The 24078-nt window shown below is 44.6% G+C and overlaps 1 protein-coding gene across 1 annotated transcript in view; it reads right to left on the bottom strand.

Moving 5' to 3' along the window:
• The window catches only part of GUCY2D (guanylate cyclase 2D, retinal), a 143794-nt gene that overhangs the window by 12480 nt on the left and 107236 nt on the right, over positions 1 to 24078 (bottom strand). The window contains exons 11-16 of the mRNA XM_082256558.1: positions 14838 to 14987; positions 12697 to 12845; positions 3636 to 3799; positions 3276 to 3468; positions 3014 to 3188; positions 944 to 1042 (exon numbers count right to left, since the gene is read on the bottom strand). Of these exons, the coding sequence (XP_082112684.1) occupies positions 944 to 1042; positions 3014 to 3188; positions 3276 to 3468; positions 3636 to 3799; positions 12697 to 12845; positions 14838 to 14987 (930 nt within the window). The remainder of the gene's footprint in view (positions 1 to 943; positions 1043 to 3013; positions 3189 to 3275; positions 3469 to 3635; positions 3800 to 12696; positions 12846 to 14837; positions 14988 to 24078) is intronic.

Consider the following 24078-nt stretch of genomic DNA (forward strand, 5'->3'; position numbering starts at 1 on the left):
AAGGAAAACAGTACACCTCTCTGAACAGTATCTGGGAGGCCGGGGTTGCTGCTGTACAAAAAGTTGATCGTCAACAGATGAAGAAACTGACAGACTCCACGAACTGAAGGCTTATGACTGTTATTGAAAAGAAGAAGGGCCAAATTGGTCACAGATTTTTTTTTTTTTAATTTCAAAAATGTTTATTTTTACATTTTAAGTTGCTTGTTAATTATTCTCACTTTAACAAATAAAAATAAACAAGTGAGATGGGAAAATGTTTGTTTTTTCATTTAGTTGCATAATAAATATGCACACTAAGACCGCATTCACACTGAAGCGGCACGACTTCGGGGGCGACCTGTGAAGTCGCGTGCAGCGCAACTTCGGCACGACTTGCACGGACTTCATAAAATGAATGTCTATGCAAGTCGCTCCAGGTCGCCCCAAAGTAGTACAGGACCCTTTTTCTAAGTCGGAGCGACCTGTGTCGCTCCTATTAGAACCGTTCCTGTACTACACAATGGACCGCGACGGTGCACGACTTGTCAGGCTGACCAAGTCGCCTGACAAGTCGTATTAGTGTGAATGGACTATAATAGTTGCTCAATAATTGTGCACACATAGATATTCTCCTAAGAAAGCCAAAACCTCCCTTTTACTTTCCTAAATATTCAAGTTTGAGGTTAATTAACATATTGGATTGACCGAGAGCGCTGTAGTTGTTCAATAATGAAATGAATCCTCAAAAATACAAGTTGCCTAATAACTGTGCACACAGTGTAGATCATTTCCAGGAACTTATAATGTAGGAGGTGGGAGGTTTGGTAGACATTCTTCAGAAGATAAACTGTAATGGGCAAGGGTTGGGGCTTCTGATGCTAAACACTTGACAGATTAGAGCAGAGATAGTATATAAAAAAAAAGTGGTTGTGTGAAACCTACAGAATTGATAGTAACTTACGAAGTCCTGTGGATTCCATACGTGAGGCTGTATTAACAGTGTCTCCGAAGAGACAATATCGTGGCATTGTGAGCCCAACCACTCCAGCTACACATGGACCTGTGTTGCAAGAAAAAGTATAAGAAGATTTAGACTCTTTTCGCCAGTATTTACACTATAAAAGGTGGTTAAAAACGACATAATTTTATTCGTTTTCTAGGGATGAGAGGATAGATTTAGTCAAAAATGATTTCGTAACAGATTTACCGATTTCACCTTCCCAAAAATTTCCAAAATCAGCCTTACATTATACAATGCAGAATGCTTGGGCGAAGTTTGCTTAAAACTTTGCGTGCCATATGATCACCATGTTAGCGCTGATCTGGCAATCACATAGCTTTGTTTACATGCAAAGCCAACCCTAATCCTTTGAGTATGAACAAAGCCATGTGATCGCCATGTTAACAATGACATGGTAATCACATGGCTCTCTATATAAACAAAGAGTTAAGGTTAAGCCTGGTACACACTATTCGTTTTTTTTTTTTCTGTTCAACCCAGTGGGTTGAATGAAAAAAAAAAACTGTCAGCTCCAGTATGAGCCACTATACTAACTAGGGATCGACCGATTATCGGCAAAGCTGATATATCGGGGGCCGATATGCACTTTCCCCGATATATCGGAATCAGCCTCTGAGGTGACTGAAATTGCAGATATTTCGGGAAAGTGCTTGTACCAGAGTGATGCCTGCAGCTAGAGGCATCACCCTGGTACCAGCGTCCATGTCCTGTAATGACAACCAATGCGGCTGAGAAGCCACTCGGCTGTCATTATAAGGAGCAGGAGGGGACACCCTCCCGCCACCTTCCACAGCTCGCCAGGGTCTCCCGTCCCACGAGAGACCCGGGCAAAAAGCCTGCACGGCCGCGGAAGACCCGATCAAAGCCGCATTCGGCTCTCATCGGGTCTCCATGTAAAAACCCGGAAGTGATGTCATGACATCACTTCCGGGTACTCTGCACCAAATTCAAAAAATGACAGCATTCAAAACAGCCAAACTTGGCGTTTTGAATGCTTTTAAGTGCAGAGGAGGGGTTTGGGGGTCTTTTAGACCCCCAGATCCCGCCACAACAGTACCTGTCAAATTTTTTTTTAAATGTACGAAAATAATGGCCAACATCGGCCAATACCGATATTCAATGGCCAAAATATCAGTATCGGCAATAAAAAAACGATATCGGTCGATCACTAATACTAACTATGCAAAGTTAGTATAGCGATCTCCCCCGCTGAGATGTTATGTTCTGACAGGGCACTCCGATCAGCGCTCTCTGTCACTGGCTGAGAGTGCTGATCGGAAGTTGGTTGGCTGCTGGTTTTCCAGGATGTACGTCCGACAGAAGCCAGCTTCTGTTGGACAGACCAACATACACACGGGCCGAATGTCAGCCAGTTTTTTTGAACCTGCAAATGTCATCCGACATTCGGCCCGTGTGTACCCAGCTTTAGCGTTAGATTTCTACTGTTCTTCAGTATCTAACGTCCTATTCCAAGCTAATAAGTGGACTTTTTTTTTTTTTTTATTGGTACAAGAATAGGTCCGGTAGTTGAAAATAGCTTCTCTAACCACCGGGATCAATTTAAAGCCCATTCCTCCCAAAGAAACACCAATAAAATACCTTAAATACATTTTGCCATCCTTGTTGACTACAAAGTCACAATTTTGTTTTACTGAAAACTCCCAATTTCACTTATATCCCTGTTTATTCTCTAGACCAGTGATGGCGAACCTTGGCACCCCAGATATTTTGGAACTACAGTTCCCATGATGCTCATGTACTCTGCAGTGTAGTTGAGCATCATGGGAAAAGTAGTTCCAAAACATCTGGGGTGCCAAGGTTCGCCATCACTGCCCTAGGAATACAAATATTTTCTTGCATATTTTGTATGATCATTATGATTTGAAAGGGTTGTCAACTTAAAAAAAAAACGGATTTGTTAAGACGCTGAAATCCCCCCCCCCCCCCCCCCCAAAAAATGTTGGTTAGTTGCTAAAGGCATCCAAAATTTTAGACTTGTGTGCTTCTTACCAGAGTGGAGCCCGATGCGTATTCGGACAGGTACTTCAGGCATGTGCCTCATTTTAAAAGATCCCACAGAGCTAAGGATATCCAGGGACATGTTTGCAATCTCAGCTGCATGACGATTACCGTTTGTTTTCGGCAGCCCAGAAGCAACCATATAGGCATCACCAATGGTTTCCACCTATCCAAAAAAGAAAAACAACTTAATTTTATTTTTATCTCCATAGGAAAAAAGGAAATTGTGAAGGGAGGAGGAGTATGCTTTCACCTTATAGACATCATGGGAACCAATAATAGCATCAAAAAGGGTGTAGAGATCATTAAGAAGATCAACAACCTCAATGGGTTCACTGAGGGAAGAAATGGTTGTGAAACCCACAATGTCACTAAAGTAAATAGTGACTTGGTCAAAATGTTCTGGCTCCACTTGAGTACCTGTCTTCAGAGCTTCAGCTACAGACCTGGGGGGAAACAGAAACAATTTAAAATGGAGATCAAAGTATATAGCATGTTCTACAACAGAATCACCTGGCTTTGGTGGTTCCTCTGTTATCTAGACCTCCTAACACCAATTTGAAATGCTCAACCACAAAAAAAAGAGCCTTTCTCGTCTTTTTATCCCACTCACGGTGGAAGCATCTGAGTCAAGAGTTTGTCAGTTTTCTGCTTTTCCACTTCCAACTCTTCAGTTCTCTCTCGGATCAGATCCTCCAAGTTACTAGAGTACTGCTCTAACATTCGAAGCATTGAATCGATGATGTTTGTTTTGCGCCCACGGTTTATGGTCTTAAACTAGATTGAGAAAGAAAAAACAAAGGAAACATAAAGAGTAATGACAATGGAATATTTCTATAGTAATAGTTGGGGGAAATTCCTACAAATACAGAAAACTCTAAGACCGCATTCACACTGGTACGACTTGGACCGCGACTTGTCAGCCTGACAAGTCGCGGTCCTCACGCTCCCATTGTGTAGTACAGGAACCGTTCTAATAGGAGCGACACAAGTCGTTCCGACTTAGAAAAAGGGTCCTGTAATACTTCGGGGCGACCTGGAGTGACCTGCATTGACTTCCATTATGTGAAGTCTGTGCAAGTCGCGCCGAAGTCGCGCTGCACGCGACTTCACAGGTCGCTCCCTAAGTCGGAGTGACCTAATGTGAATGGAGGCTTAAGCCCCGTACACACGAGTAGAAATTCTGCCGGGAAATTTCGTCCGACGACTGATCTGTCGATTTTCGGCTTGTTAGTATGATGCTTCCGACAACCGACTCGACTTTTCGTCTGAGAAAATCTTGGTGTGCAGGCTATATAATTTTTGTCGACTGTCAAAACACGTCCGATTTTCGTCTCATTAGTACAGATTTTGATGGGGAAAAATCTTATGAGCAAGACTAGGCATGCTCAGAGATGAAAGAACACAAAGAAAGCAAACCAACACATGACATCACTTCTGAAGTAGAATTCTGTCGTGCAGGGAAAATTTGTGTGCAGTCTAGAACACATTCCAACCAACAGACACCACTCTGGACAAAAGACGGACGACCGGTCGGCGGAAATTCGTTGCGTGTGTACGAGGCTTTAGTCTAACTAAAGGTAAAACCTTTATTTTTTTTTTTTTAGTTTTGGAGCAAGTGGAGAGTAATTAGAACACCTGTTTGCTAGTGAGATTCACCATCTCTATTTGTCTGGTTTACTATTATTACTGGTATATACGCCTGGACATTTGTATTCCCTGGTTTGAATAATCAGCTATCAATATATGTATGAATTCTGTACTAATGCTTTGATTTTAATTCGTTTTGAATAAAATTTTGTAAAAATAATATTTTAATATGTCATACAATATTTTATGGTACCGGAAAAATTCTAAATCCAATATCTTCCTAATCCCTTTCCCTATCCCCCTTGGACCTCCCATGGGGAGCAATGGTCCTTGTTTCCCTTTCCCCTCTAATTTATCTATGCTGGATGATGGTACCTTCTAACAAAGGTGTATCTAAGGCTCAATCCTTTATTATAACTGGTAGCACTGAGAGTGAAAGTGAAAGAAAGTGAAAGAAAATCCCAAATTTTGGGTTGTTACCAGATCAGAAATAGAGGGTAAATTTCCAACGGAACGCACGTTTTGGTGACAACAAGGGATTCTCTCACTTTGGAGGCATTTCCTCTCACTTCCTATTTTGGTTATGTAAAGGAAGTGAAAATAAATCTCTCCAATGGGACAATGATAACAAAAAAGGGGTTATAACCGCTCCTGCTCTATCCAAATGAAAAAAAAGTTTGTAGTTTTATGTTAAGGTTAAAATTAGACCATGAATAGCGTGAGGAAGGGCTAAAACCCCTGTTACGTTTTTTTGCCAGCTGTGTCCTGCTGGAAATCTCTCTAAAGTGAGGAAAGGGCAACTGTCACCTAAACAAGTGTTTCCACATGAACATTTCTCTTGTATTGCTGTTCTGGTGACAACCTAAAATTTGGGTTTTCATGTCCTGGCAACAGTGGGAAAGAGGACAAATAAAGAGAGAAAATCTTCCTAACAGGGACACAGACAACAATAAAAACTTGAGAAAAAGATAGTTGTGGGGAGAGCCTACTGCAAAGGGCAAATGCTAGTTAAGTCTAGGTGGTTGCAGAAGCGGCTATAGTACTTTCCTGACCCTGCACTCCAGCAGGCTCCCCTGATCCAATACAAGGTTAAAGTGGTTACAAAAGGCCTCAAGGTTTTTTATTCTATGCATGAAGGAAAAAAAAACATTTTGTGTTCAGCAGCCCCCCAGCCCCCTTAATTACTTCAGCTCCGAAAGGTTTTATGCCCTTCCTGACCAGGCCATTTTTTGCGATACGGCACTTCCTTGCTTAATCACTTCAGCTCCGGAAGGTTTTATCCCCTGAATAACCAGGCCATTTTTTGCGATACAACACTGCTCTGCTTTAACTGAGAATTGCGCGGTCATACGATGCTGTACGCAAATAAACTTGATGTACTTTTTCCCCACAAATAGAGATTTCTTTTGGTGGTATTTGATCACCTCTGCGGTTTTTATTTTTTGCGCTATAAACAAAAAAAAAAACACAATTTTGTAAAAAAAAAAAAAAAGAAAATCCAATATTTTACTTTTTTTCTGCTATAAAGCAAACCGAATAAAATAAAAAAAAAAATTTTTTCATTGCGATAGATAGGAGGCGTGAATTCGTATGACAGCGGCCGCGCCGGGTAAGCAGAAGAACCCTGCTCTTTGTGTAATCAGGAGGCGCTCGCCCTCCCCATCCCCTCCGGAGGCAGCCCAATGGTAGGGCCAGCCCTGGGCGCCCCGGCCAGGATCGGCCATGCAAAGCGGGGACAGTGTCCTTAGTCCGGGGACGTCTGGTCACCCTAGCACAGGGGGCCAGATCAGATTACTTTGCGGGCCGCATACGGTAAGTTCCCCACCCCTGCCCTATACGAATACTGTTCACATGTGCTTCCAATGAAGATGTTTAAAGCCTTTGAAACACGTTGAGTTGACATGTGGATGTTGAAATGAAATAAGATCTGTTGACTCTACTTTGAAAATATTGGACACGGTGCCACAGTATATACAATTTTAATATTTGTATAATAAATGTTATGGTTTTATTAATTTATTCTGTGGTGCGTTTTACTATGTCCAGAAAAAAAAATACATTGCTACAAGAAACCTTTTGTTTCACATATATTTTAGGATGTGGGCACATAGGACAGAGAACCTTTACTCTTTTTGGATGTATAAGGTAAAAAACCTTTTGTGTATACTTACCTGAACCTGATCTCAATCCAGCTCTGTGCCAGAGAGCAATGTGTAAACAGATGCTTCCAAGAGGATTCTAAAGTGATCAAAAGTTTCTTCTACTGTGTTCATGTTCAAGGGTTCAACAGGTCAACTATGTTGCAAATTGTTAAAATGTATAAATGTTGCACTGTGTCCTTAGATTGACCTGCTGAAATGGGGTTCCTGAGAAGGAAGGGTTAAAGCTGCTGACCAGGTTTTCCCACTCTTTTCAGGAAAGTTATCACTCCCTGCATGTGATAAAACATAAATAGGGGCTCATTTGTGCCCAGAGGAGGGTGGGGAAATACTGCCAAAATGTAACCGTTATGCTTTCAGCCCGAACCACCCCTTGGAGGGAGCCCAGTTGGGCTTCCCAGTGGGGCTTAGAACCTATAGACTTAGGCTTTTGCTACCTTAACTGGACCCTGTTATGGATTATTGCTATATTTTGTGGATTTACTGCCTTTTATGGACTCTTTCCTTGAATGGGATTGCTTATTGGACTTTGTCATATGTCTAAGGTATGACTCCCTCATGGGGCACTACTTTGAGGCACTAGAGAGCTTTGTACAGGAAAGTGCATGGAAGATGTTTTTGAGAACTGTTTGTGTATTATATGCAACTACCTCAGTAAAATATCTTTATTTTTCAGTTCAACTGCGTGCCTGGTCTGCAGTCTCTAAAGGGGATGCATGTAAGGCATATCAAAAGAACAGTGCTTACAACAGAGGACTGAAAAGGTTAGAGAAGATACAGTACAGGGGTTTGTACAAGCAGAATGCTGTCCAGAGGGGGCTATATTGCTGTTGCTAATGACTACCATATTTGTACCACTTGCTAAAGCAGTCAGGTGACGGGTGCTCTGGTAGTGAAAGGGTGGTATGCTAGGCTCCTTTACTAGCGACCGGTTACCCAAATACTGGGACCTAGCCTGAGAGTCATCATGGGTGATGTAGTGAGGCTTTGGCAGGAGAACAAGCATGAAGTTATGGAGAAGTGCATTTCCTTTGCCTAATAGTAACATATGGATGTTGTCACTAGGAGTGAGTTGATGGGACTGCTGAGTTGGTTGAGACTGGTACATGCTCCAAGGTACCGGATCAGAAATGCTACACACTGGTAGAGGGGTTCTCTAATGCAAGTTGTGCCTGAAGTGCTAATAGTGTTTAATGACCAAGAATTATAAGGAGTTGACTGTGCAGGTGTACTGCTCGCTTCTAACTATGGAGTCCTGCCCTAAAGGAGAAGTACAGCTAAAGCTCGTTTGGCTGTACTTCTACTGTGGTTTACAGGAGTACAGTTCGTTCTGCACTCCTGTGACCCGTTTTCAGCAGACAGTAGGCTGAAGCCAGCTGTCAGTTTACATCACAGAGCCAGTCCAGGCTGTGAAAATATCATGACAATATGGCCAGGATCCTGCCAGAACCCTTGACCAGCACGTGACTCAGCCTTTCAGTGAGCCGCCGAGAGCCTGAACCAGCCCCTTCCACAACTCAGCGCTCCAGTGAGCGCAGGGTGGGGGCAGAACAGACAGAGGTGACTGACAGTCACCAGATCTCTGCTCACAGAGCTCTGAGAACCGATCGATTAGTGGTGTTTGATCAAAAAGATGCTGCATCCACCTAGGTAGGTATGATTCTTGAATAAAAATAATTCCCATACTTCTCTTTTAATAAAAAAATTTTGGTGGACCAAAAGAAACTGCGCAAAAATGGTGATATTCGATAATAAATTAATCAATCAAATTGTCATAAATTAATTAAATATATTAATTAAATATATATAAGAGGAATTGCTTCCATAGTGCAAGCTGCAATAAAAACGTATAAAACGCATAAAATGTGAAAAGAGTGGAATAAATTGCGCTCAGCACTTAAAACACAACCAAAAAGTGCTTGTGTGCATAAATATGTGAATAAATGGTTATAAATAAATAAATATAAAATCCTAAATGTGAAAAAAGTCCATGGTAAAATAAATATATATATATCAACAGTCCTTAAAGTGCCCAGTGCAATACAGATCTCTCAGCAATGACTGAATATCACTCTAACTTCAAGTGAGGGACCTCCACCTTAAGGGACTTTCTCCACCCAGTGCTCGGGGTAAATACTTCTTACCAAAGCTGGTGGACCCCTTAATTACAGGGGGTCTAAAGCAGCGTAAATGGTCCACAAATGCCTCCAAGCTATCCTTCAGGTCCCTTTATATATGGCTCAGCTCGCATAAGGAACTCCAAGTAATTCCAGGATATTATGGGGAGAAAGATAAGGAAACTCCAATAGTGTAGTATGTTCTAATATTAGGGTTTATTAATGAAATTGCACTTACTCAAACATTAGAAACAAATGCCTTCATGCGGTAAAAGCAGCATGGGTTCGGTGTACGGGACGCTCCTCTGCTCCTGCGTATCACCAACCCGGAACTCCACGGTATCACGTTCCCGACGCATGTTTCGTCAGACGCGCTGACGTCATCAGGGGATCAACTGATGTTAGAAGTTAGAGTGATATTCAGTCATTGCTGAGAGATCTGTATTGCACTGGGCACTTTAAGGACTGTTGATATATATATATTTATTTTACCATGGACTTTTTTCACATTTAGGATTTTATATTTATTTATTTATAACCATTTATTCACATATTTATGCACACAAGCACTTTTTGGTTGTGTTTTAAGTGCTGAGCGCAATTTATTCTACTCTTTTCACACTTCTCTTTTAATGTTGATTTCACATGACCGCAGTTCCTGCCTAAGGTTTAGGCGTTAGCCAATGCAGTTTGACAGTGTCCCCGCTAGGGTGCCTTAAGCTATGCCACAAGCAGCTCTCTCTACTCTCTCTCGCCTCACTATACATGGAGGCAGTAGCAGCAGCCATTGGCTCCTGCTGCTGTCAATCACAACCTGTGAGGAGAAAGCGGAGATGGGGCTGAGGCGTGCTGTGTGTTAATAGGTACAAGAACACAAGAAAAGAAATACAAGCTACTAAACAGATGGTGTAGATGCTCTGCTATGATTCATACAATGTTCCCATTAATTCCTAACCGGTGCTAGAGGTGTGGGGGAGAGGATGCCACCATGCTCCACATTCGGTGAACCCAATTGGTTTGAGCTTGCACGAGAGCCCCTATAGCAAGTGGCTCACTATGGAGGCACTATGGAGGCACTCAGAAAGGGGAAGGAGCCAGGAGCACCTGTGGGAGGCCTCAGAAGAGAAGGATTGGGGCTAGTCTGTTCAAACCATAGCAGGTAAATATAACATAAAAAAGGGAATGATATTTGCGCTTAAGACAGAAAAATACTAAGACAATATAAAATATATGTACACAAGGCTGCTAGCTCAATAGGAAGATCACAGTCCATATAAAGTAGTAGATGTATATTAGGAGCTGCGCCAGACATATATTAAACAATCTATCACAGTAATACAGTCCATGAACAATCGAATGGAGTAGAACTGCAGGTAGAAAGAAAGGACCCGATCCAATCAGCCAATCACCAGTGAATAGTGAGAGAGATGAGTTACACCCTGTGCTGACACCTGTAGCCTCTTACCGGAACTTTTGATCCTCCTGTCACAGAGTGGTCAAACAGGCATAAGAGCAAACAGCGCTCGGCGTAAATGATGGTTCCTAGTCACATTCCTTAGCAGGGAGAGAGAACTTCACAATTCACAGATGTACAATGCCTTCACAGGACCCCACAGAAGTGTCTTTCACATGCAGGCTCAGAGAAAAGACCAATCGTGAAGTACATCGAGGCACATACATTCATTAAAAAGTAATGCACTTACATAGTAGACATCATACTATGTCATAGATGTTTGACGATACGCGTAAGGCGGACGTATCGCAGCTGAGCACGCTACATACCGCGGTTTTATCCATTGATGCTGTTATATGTTGTCTACTATGTAAGTGCATTACTTTTTAATAAATTTATGTGCCTCGATGTACTTCACGATTGGTTGCCCCTCTGTCTTTTTTCTGAGCCTGCATGTGAAAGACACTTCTGTGGGGTCCTGTGAAGGCATTGTACATCTGTGAATTGTGAAGTTCTCTCTCCCTGCTAAGGAATGTGAGGAATGTGACTAGGAACCATAATTTACACCGAGCGCTGTTTGCTCTTATGCCTGTTTGACCACTCTGTGACAGGAGGGTCAAAAGTTCCGGTAAGGAGCTACGGGTGTCAGCACAGGGTGTAACTCATCTCTCTCACTATTCACTGGTGATTGGCTGATTGGATCTGGTCCTTTCTTTCTACCTGCAGTTCTACTCCATTAGATTGTTCATGGACTGTATTACTGTGATAGATTGTTTAACCACTTTACCACCGGAGGATTTTGCTGTCTTACGTCCAGGCCACTTTTTGCGATTCGGCGCTGTGCGACTTTAACTGACAATTGCGCGGTCGTGCGACGCCGTACCTAAACAAAATTTACGTCCTTTTTTTCCCACAAACAGAGCTTTCTTTTGGTGGTATTTGATCACCTGTGCGATTTTTACTTTTTGCGCTATAAACAAAAAAAGAGCGTTTATTTTGAAAAAATAACAATATTTTTAAAAAATTTTTATATGAAATTCCCCCCCAAAAAAATGTAAAAATCTAATTTTTTTAAAATTTTTGGCCAATTTGTTTTCTGCTACATATGTTTGGTAAAAAAAAATCACGATAAGCGTATTTTGATTGGTTTGCGCAAAAGTTATTGCGTTTACTAACTAAGGGAAAGATTTCTGTCATTTTTGGTGTTTTTTTTTTAACGCGTAATGGCGGCGATCTGCGATTTTTTTTGCGGGACTGCGACATTGCGGCAGACAGATCGGACCCTTGACTGACATTTTTGACACTTTTGGGGGTACCAGTGACATTACTACAGTAATCAGTGCTATATATATGCACTGTTACTGTAAAAATGACACTGGCAGGGAAGGGGTTAATTTTATTGGAGAGGGAGGGGTTAATGTATGCCTGGTGCTTATTAACCTGTGGGGGGGAGGTGACTGAGTGACACAAGGACAGATCGGATGTTCAGCTATGCTGAACACTGCGATCTGTCCCTGCCTGTCACTTAGGAGATCCGCCCGCTCTGTTTACACAAGCGGGCGGATCTCCACACTCGATTCCCCGACGATCGCCGCCGCTCCTCCCCTGGCCCGACTCCCGCTGTGACTGAAAACAGCGGGAGCGCGCCTCCGGCGGCGCGCGAGCGCCGCCTACAGGGGGAGGAGTCCAGCGACGTAGGTCTACGTCGCTGGACGATAACGAGCCACATTGCTGCAGTAGCAGCAATGTGAGCGGTGGGAAAGTGGTTAATATATGTCTGGCGCAGCTCCTAATATACATCTACAGGTAAATATAACATGCCTGGTATTTAAAAAAATTTACATTTGCAATTACTTTAACTAGCATTTAACCCTTACAGTGCATAGGGGCCAACTACAAGGGTTTCTTTTGTTATTCCTAGAGTTGGGTTTTAACACTCTATCCAAAACTAACAAAAAGATTTTGGCTTAAGTATACTTTAAGTGGTCTATTTTTAAAATTTTTCAAACAAGATTCACCCAACTTTTACCCAGGATTTACATCTTTTCCCACATGAATCCACTTTAAAAATGTGAGAAAGTTGTGTAAATCTTGTAGGAAAACATTTTTAAAGAGAACTCCAAGTGTATCAGATTACACAATCTAGTATTATAATGGCTTCCACCAAAGTTCAAAAAATAAAAAATAAAAAAAAGCAAACCAGAGGTATACTGTAATTTAAAATTTGGTGTTTCCGCTATATATGGGTTCTTTATACAAAATGCTAGCTTAGAAAATAATAAATGCAACAGTCAATCGGTATTTTAATACAGGCACTAGTTCAACAAATGGAAGCAAAATTGTTAATTGATCTACCTGGTCAAAGATCTGGTCAATGTTGGGTCTCCTGTCTGGATGTTCACTCCAACACTGCTTCATTAAATGGATACACTCTGGAGGAGCTTGGTCCAAGGAGACAGAGGGGCGGCAAAGTGGGGGAGGGCGGCGAACCTTTTTGATTATTTCTAAAAAAGCATGGTTAATACAAAAAAAAAAAATAAAGAAGCTTAGATGAAATCATATGGAAGCTTTTTAGGGAAACAATGGTCATCACAATATGTAGCTTCATGACAATTTAAATCCTTTTCTTTATAATCTTCCTTCATTTCTATAAGAGAGCATGGGGTTTTTGTGAAGAAACCAAAATGTTAAGAAGCAAAAGGTGAATGAAAAAAAAAAAAAAAACTAACAAAACAAAAAATGCATTTGTTTAGGTATTCAAGACTTCTGAGTCCTGATCTTAAAAATATTCAATATCATTAATTTGCCCTGAATCTTTTAAGAATTCACAAACCTAATATCCTGATTAGAAGATCAATCTAAGATATACCCAACACACCAAATTTAGAAAAATAAATGGAACACTTTAGTGTCACCAACATAAACAATTGACTTTGAGGCCTCTCACCCTGGTAGCAGTGGCATGGCACCATCCGCCATTTTACCACAGCACTCTTCTATGACTGGGTCTCATTGCTGTATGGAAAGCCTTGAATTCTTTGTATTTATGGGCCCATTGGAAGAATTCGGCACTATTCTTGTTATGGTGACAACCCAAAATTTGGGATTTTCTTTCACTTCAGGGATGACGGTAAACAAGACAAAAAGAGAGAGTGAATCTCCCTAATGGCAGCAATAAAAAGCTGACAGGCACCCTGCAACCAGCCCTCTTCCTCCTGCATCATCATAGCTTCCCGAGGGGGTCCTATCGGAAGTCGATTTTGCCGCTACTGCTAACAGCGGCCAAGAGCTGTATTCCTCTCCTATGGAAGCAATCCCATCCTCCTACTGTGGCAATGTGGCTGCGCAAAGTAGCGTCTATTAATGAGATGGAGGACCTGCTGGCGGCCAAGAGGGGCACTAGAGAAGGGTTCCTCAAGCGATGGTTCTACTGGCATGAGTTCAGTTCTACCGCAGAATACCAAGACCTTGTCGCATAGCTGACTCGGACACCATAGGTGGCCTTCTCCCCTCCCACCCCCCCCCCTTGTCCCTTCTACCCCCCTTCTTTGTTTTTTTTTTTTTTTTTTTGTCCTGCCCTCCCCCCCCCCCCCTCCCTCTCTTCCCTTCTTCCTGCGTGGCACTTCCTGATCTTTGCTCTATCCTTCCTATACCTGTTTTCTCTGAAAATCCCTCTCGTTACCGTAAGGTATACATGACACTAATGCCTTTTGTGGTTTATCGGACTGGCGACCCCGTGGGATGCCCTCCTCACTCCTGTATGCCAGCCATGTGACAGATGCCGGTAGGGGTGTGGTTCTCCCTGGGAGCCTGCCATCCTGAGACATACTCTGATGCTATGTGTGTTATCATTTCTTGCATACGGCTGTGTTTACATGATTTACGCCCCCTGTTACGCTGTTTCTTGATGTTCGGCTGTATTTCAATTCACTGCCTATGTTGATTTGTATGCCTTTCTCTCCTCAATAAACATTGAATTTGAAAAAAAAAAAAAGCTGACAGGCGCCCTAATCCTTCTCCACTCAACAAAAATGTTAGTCTACTTTAATCTCCTTTATACCCAGGTTACAGTGCTAGGTGGCTGCTTGTTCAATCAATAGGCACAAGCACTATCACATGGTGGTAGGGAGAGAGTTCTTAGTTCTTTTTAAGCTCCAACTAGGAGGACCTGAAACTAACAGAGTGACTGAGGAGTGACAGGAAGGTAAGAATGTGCAGCAAGGACAGAAGGGCTGGTGAATATGTTAAATTTTTTTATTTTTCCTACATGCGCCAAGCACAGGTTCACTTTAAAGCTAAGGTGTTCCAAGTACCAACAGCATGGCACAAGATGGTTTCTCAAACTTCTAGCAAATATATCTCTTAGCTCATTATGCTACTGTGAAACCTTCTAATTTACTTTGTGAATTCTTATTAAATTCCTTAGATGGTATCCAATCATAAAAAAGAGCTGAAGCCCTCTACTTTGGAGAAACTACAGATTTTCACAGTCATACCTTCTGCAGAAAGCTCCAGCATGCAATAAGGAACTCCTCTAATGATGACCTCCTGCATTATAATGCCCAAACCATAGATATCCCCTCTGTAGGTTCCTCTGAAATTTGACAATGGATCACGTAGGAGTTCCGGTGGTGTCCAAAACAAGTCTGAAATCACAATTTATAGTATGAGGTAGAGAATGCTATTCCCTGGGATGGTCCTTTTTTAACATTTTACCTTGAAGAAACCTTTTAAATTATTTTTAAATCTCGTTGAGCACCTACATAAAATTGTTATATCTACAGCTCTTGGTATATTAGTGTGATCTGCAGGTTGTAGGCATAATCAGGCCCAGTGGATGTCCAGGAGTCCTAGGTACAATGGCATTGCTCTTGCATCCTAAATCTAGGGGATAGCCTAAATTGTCAAATCGGTCATGAAAGGGACTTCCCTATGCCTATTGAAATCCTTATTGTTGATCTGAGATATGGGGGTGAAAGGCAAAGCTTTTACCTTGCCTGGATCTCTATTTTATTACAGGGTGGATTTGCAGTAGCCATATAGCCACTTAGTACTTGTTTGTGCGTGTGTTTGTTTATAAAAAAATAAAAATAATTGTAATTTTGGCATTAGCACATATACCCCATGGCAATATCTGGTTTCCCATGCCATTTGTTTCACAATAGCTTGCTTGTCAGCCACACAAATGGCCATATGGGAATACCAAGATTCACCCCCCACAGACTTCAATTGAGAGTAAAATATGTGAAAAGAGGCTTTACCACCCACCCAAACAAAGAAATGCAGTGGCTCAGGGCTGTACACATGCCGCAGCCACAATTCTGTACTTCGCAAAATTTAAATGTCATGTTGCATTCGGGAGGCGGTACTGCCGCCGAAGACCACCTATTCAGGTGAACTTGGCTGCCCTGCAACTGCCCTGCAACCAGGGCCAGCGCTACCACTAGGCAATATAAGCAGCTGCCTAGGGCGCAGTCACAGCTACTGGCTTACCTACTCTCCACTGGGAGGAGAGGGCGTCTGGAGCCTGTCAGTGCCTGTGCCTCGTCCTCTAACCCTTCCCTACCCAGCACCTATGTGACCAGTGGTCTAGTGTGGGGGGAGGCAGGGGGGCTACCACCCTGGGGCCAGGGGCGCTGTTGTACTGTCCCGAGTTGTGTGGGCAATCTAGCGCAGGGCAAATAGCCCTTTATATGATATTGATCCATGTCCCCGAGAGTCAAGTTCTGTGGCAGGCTGGCGCACTGTGGGCTGCGGCAGCAATCAGCACAGCAGCATCCTTGGGGAGCAGGCGGCAGCCAGCCGGGCATCTATCGCCACACACGGCAGTAATCACTGAGAGAACCAGTCGAGCCCAGGGCAAATATGCAGGTGGACCTAAGATAGCCCAGCCCGGGACTCAGGAGAAGAGCTCCACCGGCACCGTCTCCTCCTCCTTGAGCTTATTCTCCTGACCCTGCCCACCAAAGAGGCGAGAAGAAGTGGGGCAAGTGCAGCTTACCATACCCCACACTTCCAGAGCAGCATTAACTGCTCCGACCTTCTCTCAGTCTCTGCTCTCTAACATTATGTGAGGCCAGGAGGGCCGGAGCCAGGACTGTCCTCCGAGGACAGAGTGACTGGGGGCACAGAGGACGGCCATGAGCCACTGCCTGGCTAGAAGGATTAAAGCTGATCATCATCAAGGACAAGGAGACAGACTGGTACTGTACCGTCATCACTATCATACACACACAGTCCTGGCCTGCAGGTTGCAGATCTGCAGACAGAGACTGGGACAATAGGACAGAGGAGGGACTTCAGTTTAGGGACATGGCTAGGGGCCTCTCTCATCTCCCCCCTCACTCCCCTCCCTCTCAGCCCCCACTCCCCTCCATCTCTCAGTCCCCCCCTCCCTTTCCTCGCTCAGCCCCCCTCTCCTCTTCCTCTCTCAGCCCCCTCTCCCCTTGCTCTCTCAGCCCCCTCTCCTCCCTCTCAGCCCCCTCCCCTCCCTCTCAGCCCCTTCTCCCCTCCCTCTCAGCCCCTCCTCCCTCTCAGCCGTGCTCCCTCTCAGCCCCCCTCGTCTCCCTCTCTCAGCCCCCCTCCCCTCCCTCTCTCAGCCCCCCTCTCCCCTCCCTCTCTCAGCCACCCTCCCTCACTCAGCCCCCCTCCCCTGCCTCACTCAGCCCCCCTCTCTCTCCCTCTCTTAGCCCCCTTTCCTCTCTCAGCCCCCTCCCCTCCCTTTCTCAGCCCCCCTCTCCCTCTATCACCCCTTCCCTCTATCAGCCCTCCCCTCTCTCAGCCCTCCTTCCCCAGCCCCCCCTTAACCCTCCTCTCTCCTGGCCCTCCTCTCTAAGCACCCCCCTCTCTCAGCCCCCCTCAACCCCCCTCTCTCTCTCACCCCTCCCTCTCTCAGCCTTCCTTCCCTCAGTCTCCCCCCTCCCCTCCCTCTTTCAGAACCCCCCCTCTCTCTCAGCCCTCCCTCTCTCAGCTCCCCTCAGCCCCCCCTCTCTCTCTCAGCCATCTGCTCTCTTAGCCCTCCCTCTCCTCTCCCCTTCCTCTCTCAGACTCCCTCTCTCTCAGTAAAGGTAAGAAAAGTCTGCTGTTCTAGGTGAGATGAATGAGTCTGATGGAACCTCCACATGAGTGCCAGCCCCGGCTCGCCTCCGTAAGCAATATCAGGATAAGAAGAAACGGCCGCACATTGCTGGAGTTCCAAATGCCTTTATTAGGATAACCAAGGGGGCACAACAAAACACCAACCAGTCCACGTAGATGTGTTTCACACAGTGCAACTGTGCTTAATCATTACACCAACATAGAGAGGGGGGGGAGGGGGATAGGGAAAGAAGGAGAAAATAATTCCCCCACAAGAAGGTCATATATGGACACTTGGGTATTAATTCAGGTTGTTTATTAATTAGAAATTTATACTAAAAAAGGACCACTTATCACAAAAAACCTTCACCAACATGATAAAAAATGATAATGTTGTCAGTAACAGACATGAGAATAGGTAGCTGCACATGTTATACGCATCCACTTATTCACTCATACACCACATCCAGACTCCACCTATTAATGTTAATGATATATACATAAGTTGGAATATAAGTTAATACAAACGGAATTGTGCCGGGGAATTCTGCGTTGGGTCAAACACGCATGCATGTTTGACCCAACGCCGCTAGTGCTGCCAGGGAAACTTTCAGCATGGATTGAAGAGGTGTAAGGCGGTGAGAGAGCCCAAGCAAGGAAGCTGGATGATACGAGACTGCATTGGGACTGAGATACTGGAACTAATGACGGTGGTGAGTGTGATTTCTCTGTCTTCCACTCACAGACCGTTCTAAAGACAAGCACCCATTAAGCAGAACTTTCTCATTGAAATAGCATATTGTGCATAATTGTGCTACAGAGCCCTTCTTCAAAACATGCATTGCACCCAAACCAACATATAAAAGAGAAAGAGAGGAGAAAAAAAAGGAAAAAGATGACACATAAGTAAAAAAGAAAAAAACCATAATGTAAAATTCTCAAAATGTATAGCTACATAAAGACCACAGTATAGACTCGTGGCCACAAAATATGTCCCAAAGAATACTGCGCCCTAAATGGGTGATGCCTGTAAAATTATGTCCATACAAGTAAAATCACAGAATGTGCATGTAGGGAAAGTGGGCACATAGTGATGATCAAAACTACATCACTCAATCACCTCCCGCAATTACCCATTATGCTCCATCTATGAAATACACTTAAAGTTAAACGTGGAAAATATAAAAAATCAATAAAGAGAGACACACAAGGTGGACAAACCAAAGTATAAAGGGAGGGGGTTCCCTCGAGAGACGAGGGGGAGGGGTAGATGGACAATATACCCTGGAGGGAAGTATTCCCTGGGCTCAATCATAAATGTGGCTGACATCCCACTCAAAATTTAGTCCTTGGGGAATATGGGTCTGGAGATGGAAAATCCAAAAAACTTCCATCCGGGACAGCAGTCGAAAGGCATCACTCCCTCTTTTGGGGACCCTAACCTTGTCAATGACTTGAACCTGTAAAGCTGTTTTATCTTCACCATGGCTTGTATTAAAGAGTTTTGCCACATTGGTAGATAAATTATTTTCCACACTGTATGGAAGCCCTTCGTTTGCACATATATCTGGGTTTATTCTAGCACTTTATATTCACTGGAGATTTTATTCAGAGAGGATTTGTTCTTATATGTCTGATTTTTTGTTCATCCTTGAAACTGATTGAATTATGGCGCTTTTCCACTGCATGGAACCGAACGGTTCGGCTCGCTTTTGTGCTTTTCCACTGCTGGTACCGCATGGTACGGTGTAGGAACGGTTCGGTACGGTACGGAACGGTTTGGTACGGTACGGTACGGTACAGCGGCGCTTTTCCACTACATGGAACTGAACTGTATGGCTCGCTTAACCGGTTGCCGACCGCCGCACGACTATATACTGCGGCGGTCAGCCCCGGCCAGGCAGAGTGACGTAGCGGTACGTCACTAGCCTTCGCCGCTCTGGCGCGCGCGCGCGCGCACCCGCGGTCCCGCCGATGACTCGATTGGGTTCAGAACCGATCAGTCATCAGGTCCAGGCCAATCATTTTTGGTCTGGACCTGTTGATCGGTCCTGCCCAATCAGATCTCCCTCTAAGCCTGTGAAATGTAAACACAGGCTTAGAGGAGATGTGCCCTCCCCTCCCAACGGTCTTTTTGGATCCAGCGTGAGAGGAGAGCACATCTAATTGTAAGTACAGCACCAAGCACGTACATACACAGTTAGATAGGCACATTTCACCCCCGATCGCCCCCCCCAATTAACCCCTACAGCACCTGACACAACACACACTATATACAGCATATAGCATATACCTATATACCTGTATAAGTGTGATTTGTGAACAGGTGTAGCCCTTGCGACCCCCCCTTTTCCACTCAAATTACCCCCCACCCCCCCCTAATAAAGATTTAACCCACTGATCCCCCCTGAACCCCCCCTGATCACCGCCGTTAACCCCTACACCCTCTGTCACATCAGCACTAATACAAACGCAATATACGGTGTTATTGTATTTTTGTATTAGTGTCATTGTGATCAGAATTAGCGCAGGCGACTAAGTTTCTGTCCCAAGAAGGTTTAGGGTCCCCGCCACCCGCCCAATAAAGATTTAAGCCCCTGACCCCCCCCTGATCACCCCTACACCCCCTGCCATAACACACACCGTATACAGTATATAGCATTTTGCTATATACCCGTATAAGTGTGATTTGTGGTCAGGTCTAGCGCTTGCGACCCCCCTTTTTCCACTTGAATTACCCGCCACCCCCCCCTAATAAAGATTTAAGCCCCTGATCCCACCTGATCCCCCCCTGATCACCGCTAGTTAACCCCTACACCCTCTGTCACATCAGCACTAATACAAACGTAATATACTGTGTTTTTGTATTTTTGTATTAGTGTCATTGTGATCAGAATTAGCGCAGGCGACTAAGTTTGTGTCCCAAGCAGGTTTAGGGTCCCCCCCACCCGCCCAATAAAGATTTAATCCCCTGATCCCCTCCTGATCACCCCTACACCCCCTGCCACAACGCACACTGTATACAGTATATAGCATTTTCTATATACCCGTATAAGTGTGACTTGTGACCAGGTTTAGCGCTTGCCACCGTTCCTTTTATCCTTAGGATACCCGCCAGTCCCTTCCAATAAAGATTTAAACCCCTGATCCCCCCCTGATCACATCCCGTTAACCCCTACACCCTCTGTCACATTAGCACTAATACACACATAATATACTGTTTTTACTGTATTTTTGTATTGGTGTCATTGTGACTTGAGGTTGCTCTAGCTAGCTAGTTTCTTTCCCAAAGGAGGTTTAGGGTCCCCGCCACCCCCCCCCCCAGATCCCCGGCGCATAGTTTAGAAGTAACCCCTTGATCACCACACACGCACGCACCTACACTTCCATTTCTAGTATAGTGTTTGAACAGATCAATATCTGATCTGATCAGAGCTATACTAGCGCCCCCATAGTTTAGGGTTCCCAAAACGCGGTGTTTGCACGATCAGCACTGATTCCGGCCAGCACCTGCGTTTAACCCTTTCACCCAGGTAAGTGTAGTAATCAATAGATTACTGTCACTTACAAAAAACACAAGACACAAAACCGCTGTGTTAGCAGAGTCAGGCCTGATCCCTGCTAGCATTAGCAGTTTTTTTGGTAGCGCTTGAAATAGTCTTCGACAACCAGGTGCTTTTATTACCTGTGAGTCGCATCACTGTACGGGTAAATTTAGTTACCAAAATGTCTAAACGTTCGTACAGTGATGAAGCTATTTACAGTATAATGTCCATGTCAGGTGAGAGCGATGGGGAAGCCTCACCGGCAGAATCAGGGTCATTATACGAACCAGATGACAGCAGCGGCTCCCTGACAGACAGCTCCGACGACAGATGGGTCCCTGTTAGACCCAGGCGTACCCGACCCCATTCTGGTGTTGTTGAAATGCAGGAATCGCAGGGTGCTCGTATGGAGCAGAGTGTGGGTACTAGTGCCGCTCATCCTTCTGGCGACCTGGCAAGCGCCAGCGGCCTAGTACAACCTGGACCTAGTACAACCAGCACTGCAGTAAGACCTGGTGACGTGGCGAGTCCCCTAAGTGCAGTTGAAGCTGGTGCGGTGGCTAGCACAAGTAGTGGCCCGCAGCCACCGCGTATTCGAAGACAGGCCCGTAGAGCCCATAGTGCCCTCCCTGATGCGCTGGCATATCCCAATTGGCAACCCACTGATTCTACAGCGCCAGTACTTCCCCCATTCACCGCCCAACCTGGAATCCACGTGGAGACAGCTGGTTTTACGCCCCTGAACGTTTTTGAGCTGTTCTTCACGGAAGATCTTTTCAGATCTATTGTGGATCAATCAAATTTATATGCTCAACAATTTATCGCCGCCAACCCAAATTCGCACCTTGCCAGACGATTCGGCTGGAATCCTATAACGGTTTCCGAATTTAAGATCTTTCTGGGCCTTTCCCTCCACATGGGCATAACTAAACAAAGTGAATTGCGGCTATATTGGTCCACTAGCCCAGCTCACCATATGCGCATGTACTCTGCCTCCATGTCCAGGGGGAGATACGAGCAAATTCTGCGATTTATGCATTTCAGCGACAATGAAATCTGTCGTCCTCGGGGAGACCCTGCATACGATCGGCTCCACAAAATTCGGCCCCTCATAGACCACTTCAATCAGCGGTTTGCAGCCTTGTTTACCCCCGAACAAGTTGTCTGCATTGACGAGTCCCTGATTAAATTTACTGGCCGTCTTGCTATCAAACAGTACCTCCCCAGCAAGCGTGCCAGATACGGGGTCAAGTTGTATAAGCTCTGTGACAGGGCCACAGGCTATACAGTTAATTTCCGTGTCTATGAGGGAAAAGATAGCACTGTGGAGCCCCCGAACTGCCCAGACTACATAGGGAGCAGCGGTAAGATTGTTTGGGACTTGGTGTCACCCTTATCCGGAAAGGGGTACCATTTGTACGTGGACAATTTTTACACAAGCGTGCCACTATTTAGTCACCTGCTTGATTTACAAATTGGCGCATGTGGCACCGTGCGACCTAATCGCCGGGGCTTCCCCCAACGGCTTGTTAATTCCCGTCTTAGTCGGGGGGCGAGAGCCTGCTTGAAAACGGACAAATTACTTGCGGTGAAGTGGAAGGATACACGGGATGTTTATGTTCTGTCCTCCCTTCACGCAGACACGACAGTCCAAATCCCTACGGCAACTGGCGTTATGGAGAAACCCCTCTGTGTCCACGAATATAACCTTAACATGGGAGGGGTGGACCTTAACGACCAGCTTTTGGCGCCGTATTTAGTTGCCCGTAAAGCCAGACGCTGGTACAAAAAAGTGTCTGTTTACCTTTTCCAATTGGCTATGCTGAACGCCTTTGTCCTATACAAGGCGTCAGGACGAACTGGACCCTTCCGGGAATTCCAGGAAGCGGTCATCCTTGCCTACCTGTACCCAGGAGGCATGCCTGCCCAACTTCCCCTTCCAGATGCAGTGAGCCGGCTGCATGAGAGGCATTTTCCTTATGCCCTCCCGAGTACCCCTACCCAAATACGACCCCAAAGACGATGTCGTGTCTGTAGCAGGCGCGGATTTAGGCGTGACACCCGTTATTATTGTCCCAAATGTCCTGACCATCCTGGTCTCTGCATCGGGGAATGTTTTGAGCGCTACCATACACTAGTAGAGTATTAGTGTAGGGTACAGCACGACACAGTGTAGGGCACATAAACACAGGGTCTCGAAGGATGTTGGATGTCCATCGACATTTTGAGAGACCCAAGCTGGAAGAGAAGATCGCAGAAGATCGCACTCCCTCCCAAATCAAGAAATAAAGGAACAGTTAGAAAGTAAAATAAAAGGATCCAAAAACTGTTGTGGTGTCAGTAATTTTATATGTCCTTCTACTCCTTCCTACTATACTTTTTTCAATGTCCTTTGTTTGTTTTTTCATTCTTTTGTGACCTGTTTCTCTTGCAGGTAATTGTCGGCTACCACGCATTGATTTTATATATTCTGACACAAACAGCGTTTGCGCTCAGCATATATGGATACCTTTGCTGATAGCAGCTGTGGTGATTTTCTGATTTCAGCACTGCAGTTAAAATCTTATTTTGGTATACGTGGATAGCGCCGTGTATACCCATCATTAAATTCAGTGGGTGGTTGTTTGGGCGGTTAATGATGAGAATCCAAAAACTTTTGTTGTGTCAGTCATTTTATATGTCCTACTCTTCCTAATGTACTTTTTTTAATGTACTTTGTTTGTTTTTTCATTCTTTTGTGACCTGTTTCTCTTGCAGGTCCCTCGTCGGCTACCACGCATTGATTTTATATATATTCTGACACAAACAGTGTTTGCGCTCAGCATATATGGATACCTTTGCTGATAGCAGCTGTGGTGATTTTCTGATTTCAGCACTGCAGTTAAAATCCTATTTTGGTATACGTGGATAGTGTCGTGTATACCCATCATTAAATTCAGTGGGTGGTTGTTTGGGCGGTTAATGATGAGTAATACTACGCATTATTCCTGTGCTGATTTCTGATAGGTTCTCTTTTTTTCCGTTCAGCCCACAGGCTGCATGAAAAAAAAAAAAACCTATATGCCAAACAAGGACCAGCAATGTACTGGTACGTTGCTGGACTTTGAGTGGTTGT

The sequence above is a fragment of the Pelophylax lessonae genome (genome assembly GCF_965119305.1).
Source record: "Pelophylax lessonae genome assembly, chromosome: 4".
Lineage (NCBI taxonomy): Eukaryota > Metazoa > Chordata > Amphibia > Anura > Ranidae > Pelophylax > Pelophylax lessonae.